Source organism: Saccostrea cucullata, unplaced genomic scaffold, assembly GCF_032062105.1.
Source record: "Saccostrea cucullata isolate Sc308-1 unplaced genomic scaffold, CSIRO_AGI_Scuc_v1 ctg174, whole genome shotgun sequence".
NCBI classification, from domain to species: domain Eukaryota; kingdom Metazoa; phylum Mollusca; class Bivalvia; order Ostreida; family Ostreidae; genus Saccostrea; species Saccostrea cuccullata.
Window position 1 is genome coordinate 426,948 of NW_026931824.1, and position 20,427 is coordinate 447,374.

The following is a 20,427-nucleotide window of genomic DNA, read 5'->3' on the forward strand; positions in this document are numbered from 1 at the left end:
CATTTTCATAGTATCCTCTGTAATATTTTTTTATTCAAATAGATTACTGGATCAAACACAGTTTTGATCCAATTCAGGCTGAATGTAAAAGTAGGAATCCAAACTAATCAATACTGAATACTTCAAAAGAGAAAAATTTGATCTTTTTCTTCTAAAAAAAAAACCTTACGTCACAAAATATAGTTCCTCACTTAATGTTTTCGGTGTGGAATTTCATTAAGGAGTTTTAATATAGTTTAATAAGCATTATAGAATCCAAATTTATTGAAGAAGTAAATAGAATTTTTAAAATAGAAGTTATAATAAAAATCAACTGAAAAGATTTTTATGAAGTTTATGAATGATATATATGAAGTTAACGAACATTATTCAAGCTCAAAAGTCCATAAAACAATACAAAACAGGAGCGGAGCAAACACGGACCCACAAACATCAGAGGTGGGATCATGTGCCATGAAGGATTGAGCATCCAATAAAGATAGGGTATATCGATCAGCATTGAAATTTTAGCCATTGCAAATTTTAACGAGTATTTATAAACATTGACAAATACTGTAAAACTGCTGCCTTCTAGTTCCGCTGTTTAAGGGTTAATTGAGCAGATATTAAAACATTTAAAACTTCATTATACACTTGAAATTCTTATTCTTTTCTTGCAAACTTCGGGTAGACAATATATATGATGGTGTGATACGAGTATTTTGACAAAATTTAGAATGTCATGTCCCTCTGGTATTACATTTTTGAAGAATATTTTTGTATTCGTGGAACTGTAGCAGACATTTCGTATCCATGATTATAACGAATCTACCTCTTTAACAAAAATAACCCGTAATCCATGGTTCATTTCAGAGAAAGGAGCATGCGTTTAAAATTAAGTACGTCAAGAAAATGTTTTTTCTAGAAAAAATATAATAATTTAATGTCAAATTTTGAAGGAAAACTGATAAGACGATATTACAATGAATATACATGTAGCTTTATAAAATTTTCAAAAACCAAAATTCCAGTGTCCCCACCCCAGAGTTGTGCTAAGAGAGGGAAAACAATTTTAATTCTCAAGACATCTACAGGACAGACAGTTTATTGTGTAAATAATTAGTGTGAGGCTTACTAGGGTTCGTCCCATATCTAAAAATTTCTTATACAGGATCATACCTCGAGCAAAAAAATATGATAAACGGAACTGTCATGTCCAAGACGGCTGGACCTCTTGTTGAACGGTTGTTTTAAAAATACATGCTCCGTTAATGTATGAGAATATTAACTTATTAGGTGAAATAACTAAAGTAAATGAATCGAATATTAAGCAAATTAATTTTATTTCGTTAAAAAAATATATAGATTTTCAAAGAAGTAGTATTTTGATCACTGTGCATGTACCGTCTATGGACTTATATACTTACAGATAGTATTTACACAGGTATTTTTTGTTTACCAATGAGTCCCTAAATTCAGAGGATTAGAGTACTAGTTCCACACATACGTTTTATTCACTGCGGAATCAAGCAATCAAAATTCATGCATAACGTTTATATCCGCTCTCACTTCATCATGTTCATTGATGCTCTAGGGCATTAAACGTCCCATTTTTGTGGCCAAATATAATCATATGCTTTTAACTTCTTTTCTCTTATTAAAAAAAATGATTTATAAACTAAACAAATTAATATAAAAAGTATTGATTTTTAAAAATGCATATATTATGCACAATAATAAAAAAAAATTAGTACACGAAAACCAGATTTGTATACATATGCGTCTGCTTCAAATTGTACTACTTATTTAAGTTACGCTTAATTAAGGTTGATGCAGCGATAAAAGACATAGTGGAAATACAAAACGTCTCACCATGCGTTCATTAATCTCCCATTACATCTGAGTGCAGTAACTGAGCATTGTGGGTCGTTTACCAAGATGTCTGAAACCCCTCGCCAACCCGCGCTCAGCTGCCTGCGGACGAATGCCCTCCTCCTGTTTGTGCTGGTTGGGATCGGGTTGGGTCTCGGACTGGGATTCGGTCTCAGGAAACACAAGCCTTCAGAAGATGCAATTTTGTGGATAGGTATGCTTAATCTTCAATATATTTTTATGCACGTAGAACGCAGTTATCTGTACAATGCTGTTTGGGCATGACCTGGAATAAAACGAAAAACAAAACAAGTTAAATTATCTACAAATGCATGCATTACTATCTGAAAAGAAAAAAACCAACATTGATTTGATTTCATGCATAAGTTGTACGTTGAACGTTTTGCAGACCCGATCTAAGACTCTCCGCTCAATCTATCAAAAGAAAGGTCTTTTTGCTGTGAAATTTGTTATGGAAATTTTCATTTCTCGAAAAGTCTTGGTCACCAACTTTTTGTTTAGCTCCCAATTTATCGTATAAAAACATGCTGCAGTGTATATACATGATAATGTTGAGATAAAATCTAAGACATTCTGATGAGCCTCCGTTTTCCAGTGAACAATAAGGTATTAAATAGTTTCCAGGTTCTGATCTCAAACTTTCAAAAAAATATTGAATCAACTCTAGCACATTTCATATTAGTTCATAAAATAGAGGATAACGAATTATACTGTAGGGGAAAATCAAGTAAAAGTTCATGGTAATTTATAGCGACATATCAATTCCACACATCCTATATATAGTTCCCAGCATGGGATATAAGATGTGACATGAACAGGCGCATGAACAGACAAGTAACCTTGCTGTGCAGGCGACTATGGAACGTCAAATTAACATATTTAAATATTTGTACATATCTTCAATTAATTGTACCTATCTTCAAATCAATTGTACCTAACTTCAATTCAAATATCTGTATTTAAATATATAGGTGAAATCAATTATACCTCTGCCTCTTTAATTGATTTGAAGATAGGTACAATTTGATTTGAAGATATGTTTAATTGATTTGAAGATAGATACAATTGAATTGAAGATAAGTTTAATTGATTTGAAGATAGGTATACAATTGATTTGAAGATTGATTTAATTTATTTGAAGATAGGTACAATTTGATTTGAAGATATGTTTAATTGATCTGAAGATAGATACAATTGAATTGAAGATAGGTTTAATTGATTTGAAGATAGGTATACGATTGATTTGAAGAAAGAGTTAATTGAATTGAAGATAGGTACAATTGATTTGAAGATAGATTTAACTAATTTGAAGATAGGTACAATTGATTTGAAGATAGGTTTAGTTGATTTGAAGATAGGTATACGATTGATTTGAAGATAGGAACAATTGATTTGAAGATAGGTACAATTGATCAATTGATTAAAGATAGGTACATGTATAATGGATTTTAAGATAAGTACACTTGAATTGAATATATCTTTAATTATTTAGATACCGACTATAACTACTCCCAATAAAAATACTGTGTACAGTTCTATCCGTCTTCAAGTCGCTGTCAGGTGGATCTTTCATTATTTTCAATTACAGAAAAAGAATTGAATCTAGATACAATTGAGTTTTACCTATCTTTAATTCTTATGAGGATATTTTGTCTATAGTACTTTATAAACATACTATCTATTCATTATAAACTATAACAAACTACACAAAATAAACATACATGTACTATCTATTCATAATAATAATAATAATAATATATATAATAACATAACAATATACAAATCTATGTTAATAATCTTACTTTATTTACAAAAACAAACTAAATATACAAATAAACATATATGCGATCAATAATAAATAAATATATAGTGTTATCTATACAAAAACGTGCTACATTTCTCTATATAAATAATCATATGATGTATATAAATCTAATATCAACTATGCAATTACACAGGCTGCCTATATAAATGATGAACATTCTACTAACTTACTTAATTAAGGAATCATTGTCTAGTCAGTGTGGTATGTCAGGGCATTAACAATAGTGGGAAACATGGGATAATTTGCATAAAGGGCGAAGCCCGTTATGTATAAATTATCCAATGTTTCACACTATTGTTGATGTCTCTAGTTATACTAACTAGACAGCGATTCCTTATATTTCCATTTCATTGTGAAATAAAATTGTAGATTTAGACTTTAAAAATGTAGACATAGATTACACAAGGACTCCCATGCCAATTACAGTAGTCCTCACCCTCTAACGTCAAACACAAAGGCGGTTGCACGAGATTTACAGCTATATTTGGTCTCCTTAGCATCAGACACAGAGACAGATGCGCACGAGATCTGCATTCATATAAGGCCATTTTAGCTCCTGACCTATCGACCTGCCTAATTTACATTCCGGTAGAATTATCAAGAAATCAACTCCGCTAATTATTAAAGAGTTACCACAGAGACAAAAATTAGAAATGGAAATATTTACTTCTCATCTTCTTGCCCCATATAGCGCAAGAGGCCGTTCAACATAGAACGCCACTTGCGGCGGTCACTGGCAAAAACCTGCCCCTTCTTCCAACTGTTCCAACCCAGTTCTTCTCTTTCTCTTTCAACAAAGCGTCGCCAGATCCCCTTCGTCTCTTTCCCTCAGGGACCCATGTGAGAGCTGTTCTAACATGTGAGTGGCCTATCTATCTCCATTTCTTTCCTTTAATGGTCCTTGGTGAGAACCTCGTACGTTGTTAGAACTTGCGTTCAAACCATTTGTACATGTATAGTATTTATACAATAAAATATGTTTCAAACTAAACAAATGGTACTTCGTAGTTGTATGGATCTTGTTCTTTCATACAGTTGTTGGTTAGTTATATTCTCAGGTCAGTGTATTTTTAAGATCCTCCTAAGGTATTTTCGATGGAATGTATCAAGCTTTTCGTCGTCTTTTTCTGTTGCTCTCCATAGTTCAGCGCAATACAGCAACACAGATAAAACATTTGTGTTGAAGATCTTAATTTTGGTCTTTGTTCTGTATTATGCTGACTTTCATATTTTGGGAAGGGATGCAGAGGCGGTCCTGGCTAAGCCTAGCCTTCTTCCAATATCTGCCTCAGTTTCTCCGGTCTTGTCCATTGTGGCACTCAGGGAGAGAAATGTTTCGAACTCTTCTATTTCTTTATCATTTAACCTGATGGTATCCTTCTTCTTCCCATTTATTCTCATGCTTTTTGTTTTGTCAACATTAATTTTTAGGCCTGTATATTGAGCGACATCATGCAATCTCCTCGTCTTTTCTTGCCTGCCGCTGTATTTGCTAGAAGTGCAAGGTCGTCTTCGTAATCCAGGTCTTCTAAGTCGGACATTAATTTCCAACGTATGCCTCTCTTAGTATTGTTGGTATTTCTTATCATCCAGTTATCACAATGATGAACAGAAACCCAGACTTAACAAAATCTTGTCCCATACCTGTCTGTACTTTGAACGAGTCTGTTATTCTTCCATTCTCTATGACAAAACTAGAACTTTCATCATATAATGTTTGATGATGTCCACATATACACCAGGAATTCCATACTGCCTTAGTATGCCCAACAGTTTCTCTCTTATTATGCTTTCAAAGGCTTTTTAAGGACCCTCTCTACACCAGTACAAAATGTTTTTTGGATATTGAGAAAAATATATTCTATAAAGGTGTTAGTAATGAGCTTATTTATATGATTTTTAACATATGGTGCGTGGCATTTACCCCCAGGAAAAATAATCAAACACAAAACAGTATCAGTGAATAGAAATCACTGTTGTTTACTTCCATAGAGAAAATACATGTAAATAACATGTTCAATTAATTTATCTTGGCCTTTTAAAATGTTAAGAATACCTGAATTGATTACAAATTGTGTAATAAACTGTGAATTTCTAATTTTAAGAATTTAGATCTAAGGGCAGATCACTCTAACTGCAAAAAAATACCATTGAATCAGAATTCTTTAGTGTGCAGTGTAGAGAGGGTTCTTAAAGTCTATCAAACTTATGTACAGTGGTGCGTGCCATTCTTTAGATTGTTCGAAAATATCGCTTAGAATTTAAATCTGTTCTGACGCTCCTCTGACGCTCCTCTTAGCATATGCTGCTTGCTCTGGTCTTCGTCTGTCCTCTAGTCCATCTCTAATTCTGCCAATCACTATTCTGAGAATACTTTAGATGGCACTGATAACAATGATATTCCTCTATAGTTGCCACATATTAATTGTCAGATTTCCTTTCTGAGGTATTTTGACAATAAGCGATCTCTTCCAGTCTGATTGTATTTCCTGCTCACACATGATTCTTTTGAATAAATTTGTAAGCTCTGGTGTTGAATATGATAAGCTCTTTTTTAGTAGCTCCGCATTGATGCTATCTATGCCGGGACTCTTTCCATTCTTCATTTTTAGGTTGACTTTTAAACCTCCTCTATTTTGGATGAACATTCTATCTATACAAAAATACCATGCATACAGCATGAACATTTAACATAAAAACATAGTTTTAAAAATTACAGTCTATACATTCTATAAAAAAATAAATGTATGTAAATAGACTTTCTATTTTTGCAAAGTTTTATTTACCATCTTTACACACAAAAAAAGAAACATTATATACTAGTACGCACAATAAATATGCATTATACTAAGTATACATATACTGAAAAATTTTCTAAATGAAAGAAACATATTTTTGTGAAAATAAATATTTTACATGTATGTTCCGATAGACATACTTCATCAAAATTTGGCATGCCAAAAAAACAAAAAAACCAAAAAACAAACAAACACAAAAAACAAACAAGAAAAAAAAAACAAGGAAAAAAAAAACAAAAAAAAACACAGTACCTATACAACAAACTTAGCAGCCATTTCAATCATAAACATTTAATTAACATATAAAATAAATATATTATAAACATGCGAGCGCTCGCTTCGTGATCGGGAGGTCGTGAGTTCGTATCTCGGCCGCGACTGACCCAGTCGATAAAATGGGTAGCAGCTGTTCCTTCGCCATGCGCTCGGCACTTTGAAGTGAAAGTTGCGGGTCCTTCGGATGAGACCTTAAAAACCGATGCCCCGTGTCAGCGGCAGGCGTTGGCACGATAAGGTCTTCATTATAAACTATATTTACGACCTGTAATAACGTGTCCAGCAGGACTATAGTTATAGGGTTAAGAAGAATATGAACACGATGGAGGGCTATGTTTCAGATACTCGATATCCAGGCCATGTAAATTTTTTTGTAATTAAAAGGTTTGGAAGCAATAGTCGATGTATTTCTTATTTCATTTGAAGATCTTTAATTTTTTCGAAAAAAAATACAGAACAGTAGTATCTAGAATTTGAAAATAACAAGGTAAATCTTTATGTGACATTGATTATAATATTATGGAATTAAGCAGGTTAATTTTATGACACAGGTCTACCTGGTGAGGTGTACATGAGGCTACTCAAGATGACCATTCTACCTCTGATAGTGTCCACCATTATAACAGGTAATTCTGATGTAAACAAGTGTATATTTTAGTTAGGGCCTTTTATTTGTACTGTAGCTTAAAGTCAGCTAACTAATCTTGAATTTTTTTTCGCGGACAAAAATGAATGTAAATATAGAAATATGAAAATATAAAATTGTTCATGTGAACAAGTAACATGTACTTTTTTCACCTTGAATCAGAGCAATGTCTTTGTCATTTCAGGCACTGCCTCCATCGACCCAAAGTCTAATGGGCGTATCACCAGCATAACGTTCGCCTACGTACTTATCATTAACGCTTTTGGTGCCCTTCTTGGAATTATCATGTACTTTATATTTACACCAGGTGAGTTTCTTATTTTTAAACAGTATTTGTAAATAATATATTAGCATAATATATTAACTCGTCTTGAGAATTATGAAGTTATCAAGAGCACTTGACTTAAATTAGAAGAACTAAGTTTTTATTGATACATGTGTAATATCAAGAAAGTGATATTTATAAAATAGCAAAATTATAGTACAAAGAAATGGGTATAGAGATAACGCACTCGTATATAAACAGCTATGACTGATATTAACCTTAATGACCTTTTTTCATTTTCATTTAGTAATATTCCTCTATCACCTGTATATGACAGTTGCGGAAAATCTAATGTAGTTGGATATTGGTGACCTACTGTTTCTTGCTATTGTATTTTTCACTGAAACTGTTTGTATAAAATTGTGTTATTTATTATAATCATCCTGTACTTTTAAGATTTTTCAGATATATACACAAATTGTAGATATTCATACGCGTGTAGGATCTACCAATTTTCATGCAAACCTTTGTGTCAATTATGCATCATTATAAATTCCATACCAGATTAATAGAGAAGAACGAAAGACCTTTTTGTTGCTATAGCAACAAGAATCTAGTTAACTTCTATTGTTTCCCGACTAAAGTTATAACAGTGTGTTCGGTTGCTCTGAGCATGATCAGACTAGCTACTGATAAATAAGTTTATGTTACAGTGATTTCAACAACCTCCTTTAATTAAATTCGGCATTTTGTAAATTTTAGTCGTATTGGCTTTTTTTTTTTTAGCAAATACATCTAACATTTTGTCGTATTAGTTTTGATGCATATCTTACATCATTTGTAAGGCATGTGTTTAATACTTCTTAGGACGGAATGTTTCGTCTATCCTTTCAATACATAGAGCTCACAGCAGGTGAGGACGGTCGACAGGGGATATTTGTAAATCCTAGGCTCCTGATTCCATCTTTGGATATTTGTTGGGTTCACAGGCCTATATTTTTTGTAGGTTTACAGTTCGTTACCTTGAGCTTTTTCATATTGTTTTCTATATTATACAAGCATTATGAAAGTTTCTTTAAAAATGTATTATTAATTTTAATAGTTTCATTCAGTGTGGATGTTTTCTTTGAGTTAGCTCTTAAAAGTCAATTAATGTAAGGATATAAAGCATCGCAGACCTAGACCATTTTGACCATATATTGATAAATATCCATATGTTTCATACACCAGATATACTAGTATTTATCAGTAGATGCTTTTTTTCCAGTCTTGTAGTGGTATTCCCGCTGTAGTCTTTGCATATTTTTCCAATTACATGTAATTTTGTTGATTTGTTCTAAGCATTATCTGTAGAGTAAACCTACCTGAACCATGCATGTTAGTTTAATTCTTACTCAAATCACAACTTCTTTATAAACAGGAGAGGGAATTACAAATGACATTTCTCCAGACAGAACTGTATCCGTCACTACAACAAAAGTGGAAACAAGTGATATGTTTGCTGATATGATAAGGTTTGTACCCGTGTTTAAAAAAAATCAGAATTACAAAATATTAAAATAAGACACATTGATAAGTCCATTATTCATAATTAAAGATATGTAATGAATTTCTCGCTGTTTTTTTCTCTCTCAGAAAGATTCATTTATATAGTTGATTGACACTGTCAAATAGCAGTAGCAGGAAAAGATTTGTACGTCAGACAAGAAGACGTCATAGAAAAAATTATAGTTTTCATAAGAATATTGCCATTTGGAAGAGTTATTTTTTAATTTCTATTTCGACACAAGATAAATCTCACAAAATTGAACAGAAACATCCTTAAGAAGTATCCAAGACAAAAAGTATGGCTTCATTTCACTTTCAGGAATCTTTTTCCGGAAAATGTGGTAACAGCATGCTTTCAGAAGGTATACGTATACACGATATAAAGATACTCAGTATGCCATCTTCCACATTCATTTGTTAAAATACACGCAGTTCAAACCCACCCTAATGAACGTACTGAATTTTTTTCATTAATGTTTATAACGGAAAACTAACTTATCATGTAGATAATTTGTATATAATCATTTAAATCCTTTTTGTTTGAACACAGACACAAACGATAACGTATATAACAAAGACAACGACAGACCTTAATGTGACCACTACAACCAAGAGAAAAGAAATAACCAATGCTGCAGGAGTCAATATATTAGGTTACATGTGTCAAGGTTTAGGGTATTGTATTGTGAAATTCATTCCCCATGGCTTATATGCTAAAAAGTAAAATCTTCTATGGAAAAATACCATATTACAGGTCTGATCGTTGTTTCTACTTTATTCGGAATCGCCGCCAGCAAGCTTGGGAATATGGTCAAACCTTTCTTGGATTTCTTCTACGCCGTCTCTCATCTCGTTATTATAGCCCTCAACTGGATTATTATGTATGTATAAACCTGGATCTAAATCATAAAAAGACCCCTACAGTCCTACTTTACTAATAGTCATGTTACGCCACGTTCCTTAGTAACATTTTTTGTCCTGTTCTTTAGGTTGACACCAATTGGAGTGACTAGTCTTATTGCGTCCGCCATCTTAAAAGTATCCAACCTGGAAACGGTATTCAACAGCCTGGGAATGTATGTGCTGGCCCTGTCTGTCGGGATGGGGCTGCATCTCCTCGGTGTTATACCTCTACTGTACTTCCTGTTCACGAGGAAGAACCCTCTGTATTACATTGCTGTATCACTGAGAGCATGGATGACTGTGTTTGCAGTAGCCAGCTCGTTAGTTTGTACTCTTATTTCTTCGTTTGTATTCTAATGTCTCTTAATTTGTTAGAACAAAATTCCGATAAAGTAAATCTCAAAGAATTTAATTGTCACAATTTATATAAATGTTTCTGAAATCTGTCGGATTATAGACAGAATAAGCCAAACTAAATTTGAATTCCAAAGTGATCAGAGTTGTTCGAAAACTTAATATTTTAAAATATTTATAAACACATTCAAAGAAGATTTATAAAATAGAAATTTAGAAATTTATAAATTTTTATTATATTCCATCTACAGAGCAATCGGAATGCCAGAACTCTTGTTAAATATAGAAAAAATATTTTAGTGGAAGCGATTTTTTAGCTACATGTGGATAAAAGAATTTCTCACGATTTCGATAATGGCAAAATCCGTGCCACTAGCAAAAAATGTGCGCTAAAAAAAACACGTGCAGGCAATAAGATACTCAGTAATTGTGTGTCTGTCCTTTCTATTCTAGAAATGATGAATTTATGTAAGGGGGTTTTCTAGACCCAAATTAACAAGAATAATTTCCCGTTGGCCGCCATCTTGGTGGTCATACCATATGTATAGCAGAAATATTTGGTAGAAATAAAAATTTTGCTATGTCTTGTATATATTTGTAGACCAATTCAGACTGTTCCTGCTATATGTATGACATAAGAAAGACATATATCAAATCTAAAACGAGTTTGTAGTCAGCTGAAAACCTTTGTACTTGAAATAAAAACACTATTTGGTTAGTGAAATTGAGTGAGGTAATACTTACCGATTTAGTTCAATATGTCTGCTATATATTATTATAACTTTCAATCTAATTTTGTTTCATTTATTGTGGACCACTGACACTAAGAGTCAACCATTACAGGTTGTTGACTACAGTAAGCTCCCTTGCCATTCCGTCAATTCCATCAGCGGGCATCGTCACTGTGTTGATTATCCTATCTTCACTCAACATTGACGTAACCAACATTGGTTTGTTGATGGCGCTGGAATGGTATGAGTAAGTATCGTAATTTTTACCAAAGAATTTGAAATTGATTTTCTGGGAGAAAAACTTGTGTCTTATGTATTTGACTTTCAAAATAAAAAAACTTCTCACAGTATATTCACAAGACTTTTTTTTAATTTCCACGCCAAATTTACACGTGTCTGTTTTGTTTTCATTTTTCCGAACTCATTATAAGCTCTTTTACGGTGGATAAAATATAAAATCGAGGCAACAATTAATATTTTCATGACAAATTTCACCAGTGTGTAATTCATAGAATTATCCTTCGAATAAATTATACCCAGCAAATCATTAATGGAGATTGTTCTTCATGCTTTAAAAAAATCATAGACATATGTGTTAATCTTGAAAAACATGTACTGGTTACATGAAATATACGAAGATAAAATTTTGGCCCCTATCCTTACTCATCAATACATCATAAAACAGGGACTGTATTAGAAAAAATATCTTTTATAGTGACAGGTTTAGATCAACCAACAATGCTACTTCTGTTGTTATGGGAGCAGTAATCGCAGACAGACTCTGTAGTGCTCGTCTTCCGCCTATCGACCCGAAAACAGAGCTCGAAATTAAAGATACAGTGCCCAGTCCTGAAGGAAATTTGGAAGCTAAATTATCATCGAGGATAGGTATCAGTTGATTTATTGAACCCATTGGTAGATTTGGTTTATTTTTATGTAATTTATTTAATTTATGTAAGAAAACATTATTTGCATCAATACTGATGTAATGTAATTACATGTATTTATAAAAATGTCCTAATTTTTTTTTCTAAATTTTCAGGCACAGATCAAGGAGAAGTAGATCTTTCAAAATAAAATCTAAATTTCAGGCTTAGCCTTATGGGTCATTAAATTAGAAATAAAAGCACTCAGTATAGTGATATACTTAATCACTCGTTTATATTCGTTTTTTAGCCGCTAGAACGTGGAAAAAAAATATTTTATATCTAAACCAAATAAACTAAAAAGTCAAAACCTGTAACAATAAGTCGATATTGCATTAGTTATAAGCTAAAACATGGAAGGTGGGATCAGGTGGAGTAAACATCCCTTGCTGACGGATCAGGCAAGTCGTGTGCCCCTTGTCATAATCAGGCAAATCCGTCGATAAATACAGTGTGAAAAAAACTGAAATAATAACCTAGTTAGTATGAAAAACGTCAGTCAGCATTTGACTTTGATTACCATTAACGTCTTTTTCTAGTAATGAAACATATGGAGATAACGAAAAGTATTCAAGATAAAAAGTCCATAAAACAATGCAAAATTGGAGCAGAGCAAAGTTTAACACAGACCTCCAAAACATCAGAGGTGGGATCAGGTGCCATGAAGGAGTGAGCATCCCCTGCCAACCGGTCACATCCGCGGTGTTCTCCTTATCATGATCGGGAAATAACAGAAAAATCCGTCTCAATTCAGTGCATAAATAATGGACTAACAATAAGTATGAAAAACGTAAGTCACCATTTGGCTCAATGATAAACTGAATTTGCTGACAAGGTCATAAGGCCATTCAAAGTTTTTTTTCTATGTTAAGCGTCCGCGTGCGGCTTGGTTTTTGACACCCCATATAGGAAAAAACACACAACATCAGGAGTCCTGAAATTGATTAATTTAGTCGAAATTTTTGAATTTTGTCAATTTCTTCAAATAATTCTATACAGTAAGTTATATTAGATGTTTTTAAGCATTTAATCCCTTGTTTTTGCTTAAGAATGGATATTTCTTCTATTAAAGCAGTTTAGTTAGATCAAATAATTTGAAGGGCGTTATTTTTATGACTTTTAAGCCTGTGTTTTATGTTTTGGCTTGTGTGTTTTTTGTGTTTTTTCGAATAGGTAGGTAGGTTTTTGAAAGATGGGTGGACGCTAAACAGAGAAAAAAACTTGAAATGGCCTAATATCGACCATAGTACTTGCGAAATGATGACTTACAACGAGACTGCTGATATTCTTGTGGTTTTTTTTCCTATGCTTATTCGATCCTAAGAAGTATAAGAGGAATGAAAATTCCAAACATAATGTCATACTGTAAAATCACATCTTTTCGTGGGGGTCAAATTTTCGTGGTTTCAGGAAAAACTTTTGGTTCGTGGGGATTTGATTTCGTGGATATAGAATTGTTGAGTAATTTTGTATGTAACATTTTTTTTACGTTTGGTAGACATGAATTCGTGGGTCTCTTCATACCTCGAAAACAACGAAAATTAAACCTCCACGAAAATTTGTGATTTCACAGTATTTCACCTTTGAGTGAAAATTGTGTAAATATCTCACTGAAACCACATTGGCATAAACTCTAGTGGAAGAAAACTTGGAAGAAACAATGTCACTCGCACAGCTTCAGGGTAGATTGCTTTATAGTGTATTCAAAACGATGTACTTGCAATTAAGGCCTATATAAACGGAAGGTCCTTATTGGACATAACTTTCGTAGATATTCATCGTGAGGTTTTACATAGCTATAGGAATGGTCAAAATGTCTCATATGTCTGTTTGTAGTTGGGTTGCTTAAGTTAAAACAGGTTACGAATAACTCAAAGATGCTGCTCACAAAGGTCGCCCTGCAACAGTAACGACCAATAACAACATCGTAGAGATCCGTGCCAAAAGAGGCAAGATACTAGTAATCTTTGCGACTTTTTGATCGGATGACAAACTTGTCGTTAGCAGGTTTTCATGCATTGGCATTTATAAAAAAAATCTAAAGCTTTAAAATGGAAATGCTAGGTGGATATCTCATTTACTTTGTAATGAACAAAAAAAGGTCCGTGTTGAAAACGCAAAGAAATTCTTAAAATAATATCCAAACTATACAGAAAAGGCTTTTGATAAAATTTGGTGATGAGACCTGGGTATTCTATTTTGAGACAAAACTAAGAGTTCTAACAAAATCCATTTAAAAAATGCAAATGTCCTAGGATTGCCGATGGATTACGAAATGTGAAGGTTTTATATGTTATTTTCATTTATAATAAAGGCTTGTCATGCACATTTCTGTGCCAGAATGCAAAACAATCACTGATAACCTCTTAATGAATGCTATTATTTATTAAAAAGAAACAACTGAAGAAATATTACGAAAGTCGTCGCCCCAAAACATCTCACCCTGTTTTCTGCTAAGCCCGTACCACTTCCTCAAACTGTAATTTCACCTATCCGGAAAAATATACATATCACATAATACCTTTGGGTCTGCAGTTTATCAGTATTTCATGGGCGTCCCTATTAAAGAGTATGAAAAATGAAAAAAAAGTGGTTCAAAGCAAAGAATGAGAACCTTGAAGGGCAAGGACAAAAAGAAGGCCAATGAATAATAATTGATTAAGTCATTATCTTTAGAATACCCCTTGTACTTAAAGTACGATTAGTTTTTAAATCAAGGCAGACTATTAACAAAAAGTTTATGTTACAGGGATTTCAACAACCTCGTTGAAAGTCAGCATGTCTTAGGTCCTGTGATTGTTCTAATGATATGCAACTTTAGCCTATACTAGTACTTCGATCGTATTTTAACTTAGCTGCAGATCTGTAACGTTATGGTTTTATATATTATTTTGTCTTTGATCCCGTAATGCAAAAATAGGTGCAAATTACGGCGCAATATTTTTTGCGCACTTTTGGGGAGAATTTCTCCACTATCTAGCATTGGTCAATCAACTACCTTTCACTCCCTAATTCTGGGCACATTATTTCACTATAAATCTGTATATTTTATCCATCTCCAATTCTTTTATAGTCGTCTCTATAAGTGATAAACTCGCTTGATTAAAATTATTTGTTAGATTGCTGAAAATTCACTTCAAGCGAGTTTATTGCCTGTATAGAGATAACTATAAATGGTTGTGAGGTAGATTAAGATAAAATATACAAATTGGCTACAGAATGTGTCTAGAGTTAGGGAGTGAAAGGTAGTTGATTGACCAATGCTAGATAGTAAATTGCACCTTTTTGCATTAAGGGATCTGTAGCGTTATGGTCAAAGACAAAATAATATATAAAACCATAACGCTACAGATCTAGCTGCAGCTAATTTTGACTGACCTGATTCATGTCCTTTGCTATGTCTTTCTTTTCTACTGACTAAGGAAGAATTCGATTATCTGATCAATCATAGGGCTCATGGCGGGAGTACCCGGTCGACAGAGAATATTTACTCATCTTTGGCAACTGATCCCATCTTTCGAATTTCTATTGATTCGTGTTTTATGAATAAATTTAAAAAAGTAAGAGTTATATTCAAAAATGTAATAATTAACATAATTAAAGCTACAAATACACCTGTACATCATATTCCAGACGAACAATGTTGACGTTTCCCCAGATCCTCAGCTGACTGGAAGAAAGAGATAAATTTGTAAGGACGGAGATAACCAAGACGAATAGTATGCTTAGAGAAATACTTTGTCATTTTAATCTCTATCAATAGAAATATGTGAATACTATTAAAAAAATCCTACAAAATAATGATTATACAATTTAAAAAGTTATTCACTTCAGACACACAATGTGACTGTGTGTACTTCTGACGTCACCAGTGAGATAGTATATGACATTTCTGCGTCGCCTACACAAATAACAACAGGCAGGGATCACTGGCATATGTCTGTCTGTTTTTTCTGTTAGCCTATTTGTCACATCCTATCTTCAATATTGATTTGGTATGTTGCTTATATATTGTTTGGCACTTAGGTTAACTCAATGGTAACCGACCCCACGACGCTTTGATTGTTTGTACATAAACTTTTATCTTGTTTGATGAGCTAAGTGGGAGACATTAACCCCTATGCAGATAGTAAAATTAAAAGCTACATACAGAGAATAGAACTTGATGATATAAATCACGTTCCTCTAGAAAATCATCCAAATATGGCACAGATGTGTCAGAATCTTTGATGTCTTTTATTTCAAGTTTAGTAAATTTAATTAATTAATGTGAAATTGAAAATGATTACATGTATTGTTGGTTATCAAAACATTGTCAGGTATCTAAATATCAAATTGTAGATCCCAAGAAGGTATTCTTCTTTTCAAGATTGTTTTTAAATACTATATTTAAAAATGCAAAAAAAGGAATAAATTAATGACCATGAGATTTTCAAGAGATTGTCGACAGACTAGTCTCTCAATGTATATATATTTAAATTTAGCTCTTGCAATCTCTTAACATTAACTTCAGAGTAAAGATGGATTTTCACACAGAATTTATAGATGATAATGAAAAGATATGAAAATTTGCACAATCAAATAAGAAAAAAATTATTAAAAACTGTATTAGCTATAACTTTGGAGAAAATCAATCTATATCTGATGGTGTTCATGGCAACTCATCTTTAAAAAAGAAGCATATGTAAGTGAAATGAGGCGATAACGAACGGTATTCAAGTTCAAAACTCACTGAAACAATATTTATCGAGAGCAAAGCAAACACGAACTTCCAAAAATGTCAGAAGTTTAATTGCTCATCAGCAAAAATTACTTCTTTAAAACCCACACTGGTTGTATACATAATTAACACTGAAGTTGATATAAAAATCATGCTGGAGTTCTTTATTGCCAATATCTATCCTTTTATGTTGTCTTCAGAGACTAAATCTTCAAAAAAGCCGTTGGGATTCCTATGGGAACGAATTGTGCTACTTTATAAGCTTGCCTGGCCTGTTTTTATTTTCGCATAAAGCAGCATTTATTCAAAAACTTCTACATGAGAAGAAGAAAACACTAGCTGTGGCCTTCAATTCAACAGTCAGATATATCGATGATGTTTTATTAAATAATAATGGTTAATTTCATTCGCATGAACTCGAGAGATGCAGTGTGCAAGCCCACCGGTGTGTGAACATACACATACACTCATCAACCTTGCCCCAACTATGGTAAATAGTCGTTCAGTCGTGTTTGATTTTTGGTGGAAGCAAAAGCAGGAGAAGAAACACTCTAACATAAAAATCCGGGTAGATGTTTATCCTTGGAAAGTAGCTGATCTAAAGGATTTAAGTACCTACTGACAAACAAGTTGATGAAATAAGAATATCGCACCATTGTTATGGCTGAATAAAAGAAAATACTTTAAACTGCATAAGCATTATAAACAACAACAAAACATACCAATGCATTCAACATAGTTGCTAGTTAAATCCCACACAGCAGGTTATAAACGAATCACTGAACAAACTTGAAAAAAAGAAACATATGGAGATAAACAGTATTCAACTCAAAAGTCAATAAAACAATACAAAATAAGAGCAGAGCAAACACAGACGTCCAAAACGTCAGAGGTGGGATTAGGTGCCATGGAGGATTGAGCATCCCCTGCAGACCGGTCATCGTCATGCGCTCCTTGATAGGGAAATAACGGGAAAATCCGTCGTTAATTCAGTTGTTAATAATGGACTAACATTTGGTATAAAAGTCAGCATTTGACTCAATGACAAATTGTATTTGCTGACTAGGTCGTTGTATCGACCATAGAACTAACAAAAAGGATGACTTTGAAGGAGACTGCCGATGTTCTTGTTTCATCGACTCGTTTGTCAATAATTTACCCCGTTTAAGAAATTGTGCATACGTAGAGCATATTCTTGAGTATCGAATCAACCGAGAGATATAAACTCCGTATGCAGGTGATGAAGGTATATTGCTACATAAATAAGGGAAGTTGGCGATAGAAAAGTTAAAGTCATCACGTTTATCAAGGAGGTTGATCGTTAGATTATCATTAACGTTCTTTTAAAATAAAAATCCAAATATAAAACAGATGTGTAAGACTCTATTGTAATCTTTATCCCAAGCTCAACGCTATCTATCTATCGACATGAGAATGGAATTGTTAATTTTGGACAACTTCTGCTTCATATAAATACAAAAATAGATCTGCTTATAACGGGGCGTAATTGTTACCCATGGGAATTCCAATAGATTGTTGGAAGATCTGGTCTCCAAAAACCACATTAATATTGTCAATCAGAAACTCAAGCGTCTTTTTGATGTCAACTTCAGAGTACTTTTGTGTGCAATCAGAATGTGTTTTAACAAAATAATTTTGCAAATGACCAATGACATGTGAATTCACGAGTTCTATTTTTATTGAAAAGAGCAGCTGTTAATGATATAAAAAAAGTCTGGACTTTAATTTATCGTTGGGAATGGATGTGTATAAAGTCGAAAGTCGTAAGTTTTTAATCTGTTGATTTTGGTAAAATCTTCTGATTTCAAATTGTCAAAAAGTCCCTTGGAATTTATAAGTCTCCACATCTGATTTACACCATTTCTCAAATATGTTGTTGCACAGTACTCTTGAAGTTTCTCCTTCATTACTGTTAATATGTCAGTGAGGAGTAAAGAAAGGGGCTTGGTTGAACATTTGCTGGAACCTGCAATGTATCTTTGTGTGTAGGGATTTTTATGAAGTTTCTAAGTCCAATATTAGAATTCATTTTGGTTGTTTGGGATAGTAAAACATATTCAAAACTGACATATGATTTTGAAGAATTTCTTCCGAAGAAAAGGAACTATGAGTACATGTTGGATAACCACTCCTAGAATTAAATCTAAATTCTTCTAAAATATAATTCAAATAATGAGTCTTTCAAACGAAGACAATGTTGTTACCTGCTTTGTCAGCAGAGGCCAATACGCACTAATCATGTAATCTATCTAATCATTTTATTGAATACAGAAGGATAGATGGCTGGCTATATTGCCCCTCAATCTTTTAATACGCGATTGTAACATGGACGGACACATTTAATCAATTGTGACAAAGTGGCAATGTCTCTTTTTCATATCTCGCCCAGCTATGCAAAGGCCACTCTTATTCAATGCTATGCACCAACTAATGGTGCTGGAGATTTAAACAATGATGCTTATTTTGAATCACTATAAGCTCAAATTACAAAATCACCACAGCATTATTACCGTCTTCCTTGGAAGACGGTATTGTATAGTTGAAGTTTTTTACAGTCTTCGGACTATGCACTTCCTCTCTTTTGTGATTGATAGAAATTGCATGATGAGAAAATTTTCAATTATTTCATTGGTTAAAATGCTGTTCAAGGCAAGGGAGATAACTTTCTGATGATCTATTTTTCGTACGACTTAACAATTTTGCAAGATTTCCAATCTTAAAAAGTTTTTAATCTGTTGATTTTGGTAAAATGACAAAACGAACAAAATCAGCAGTAATTATTTCTTAATAATGTGATATTTTTTATAGCAATAGATAAAAAGGTCTCTTTAATTTCATTATAAATAAAATTTGATAGTTATTGCTTGCAGGTTTTACAATTTGATTCTTTTCCCCTTTCTTGTTAGAAGAGTGAATGGGAATCAGCCGAGGTTTTGAAGATGACCCAACTGGTAGGGCTAATGCCCGTAAAAAGCTAATTTAGAAATACAAAATCAAGAAATTCAAAAGAATTATACGGCCTGTTAAGTATAGATCTGTTTACTGTTTAAAATTGTTGCTAAAGACGGTAAGCTTTTTTGAAAAGCTCTACTTGTGCTTTTAATAATGAAAGACCAAAATGCAAAAATTGAAAATGACAATAGCCAACATGAAAGATATATGAAAAAACAAGAGATTGAAGTCAAGAATGAAAAAAGTGACAAGCTGGCAAATCTCCACAAATGAACTTGTCATTGGAAGAAGCATCTTTAAACACAAAGAAACCCATAAAATATCAGATTTCGCCAAACAACAGAGATGAAAATCAAATTGACCGTATGATCGGAAATGGAGAAGACAATTTCTAAATACTAGATCCTACAGAGGGGCAGACGTGATTAGCAATCACCACCTTGTCATTAATAAACTGCGACTGAAACTGAAGGAATCAGACAATATATTAATTCAAAGAGAAATGGTATCAACTCTAAGTTTCTCAATGAGGACGGTGTTCAAAGAAAATACTGTATGGAACTGAGAATTCGATAAACAAAGGACTATCT

The 20,427-nt window shown here is 33.0% G+C and overlaps 1 protein-coding gene across 1 annotated transcript; it reads left to right on the forward strand.

Moving 5' to 3' along the window:
- Positions 1–1,855: 1,855 nt before the first annotated feature.
- Positions 1,856–10,787, forward strand: LOC134233622 (neutral amino acid transporter A-like). Its single transcript, XM_062715598.1, has 9 exons — positions 1,856–2,065; positions 7,323–7,397; positions 7,602–7,724; positions 9,103–9,196; positions 9,550–9,592; positions 9,781–9,883; positions 9,985–10,111; positions 10,220–10,453; positions 10,739–10,787. The coding sequence occupies exons 1-9, from the start codon at positions 1,918–1,920 to the stop codon at positions 10,785–10,787; spliced, it is 996 nt and encodes a 331-aa protein (XP_062571582.1). The 5' UTR covers positions 1,856–1,917.
- Positions 10,788–20,427: the final 9,640 nt, after the last annotated feature.

Bases quoted from the DNA above. Each gene is read 5' to 3' on its own strand.
- LOC134233622 (XM_062715598.1), top strand. From the start codon at position 1,918: ATGTCTGAAACCCCTCGCCAACCCGCGCTCAGCTGCCTGCGGACGAAT. The intron at 10,112-10,219 runs GTATGTATAAAC...CCTGTTCTTTAG, and splicing joins GCCCTCAACTGGATTATTAT to GTTGACACCAATTGGAGTGA. The intron at 10,454-10,738 runs GTTAGTTTGTAC...TTCCATCTACAG, and splicing joins GTGTTTGCAGTAGCCAGCTC to AGCAATCGGAATGCCAGAAC.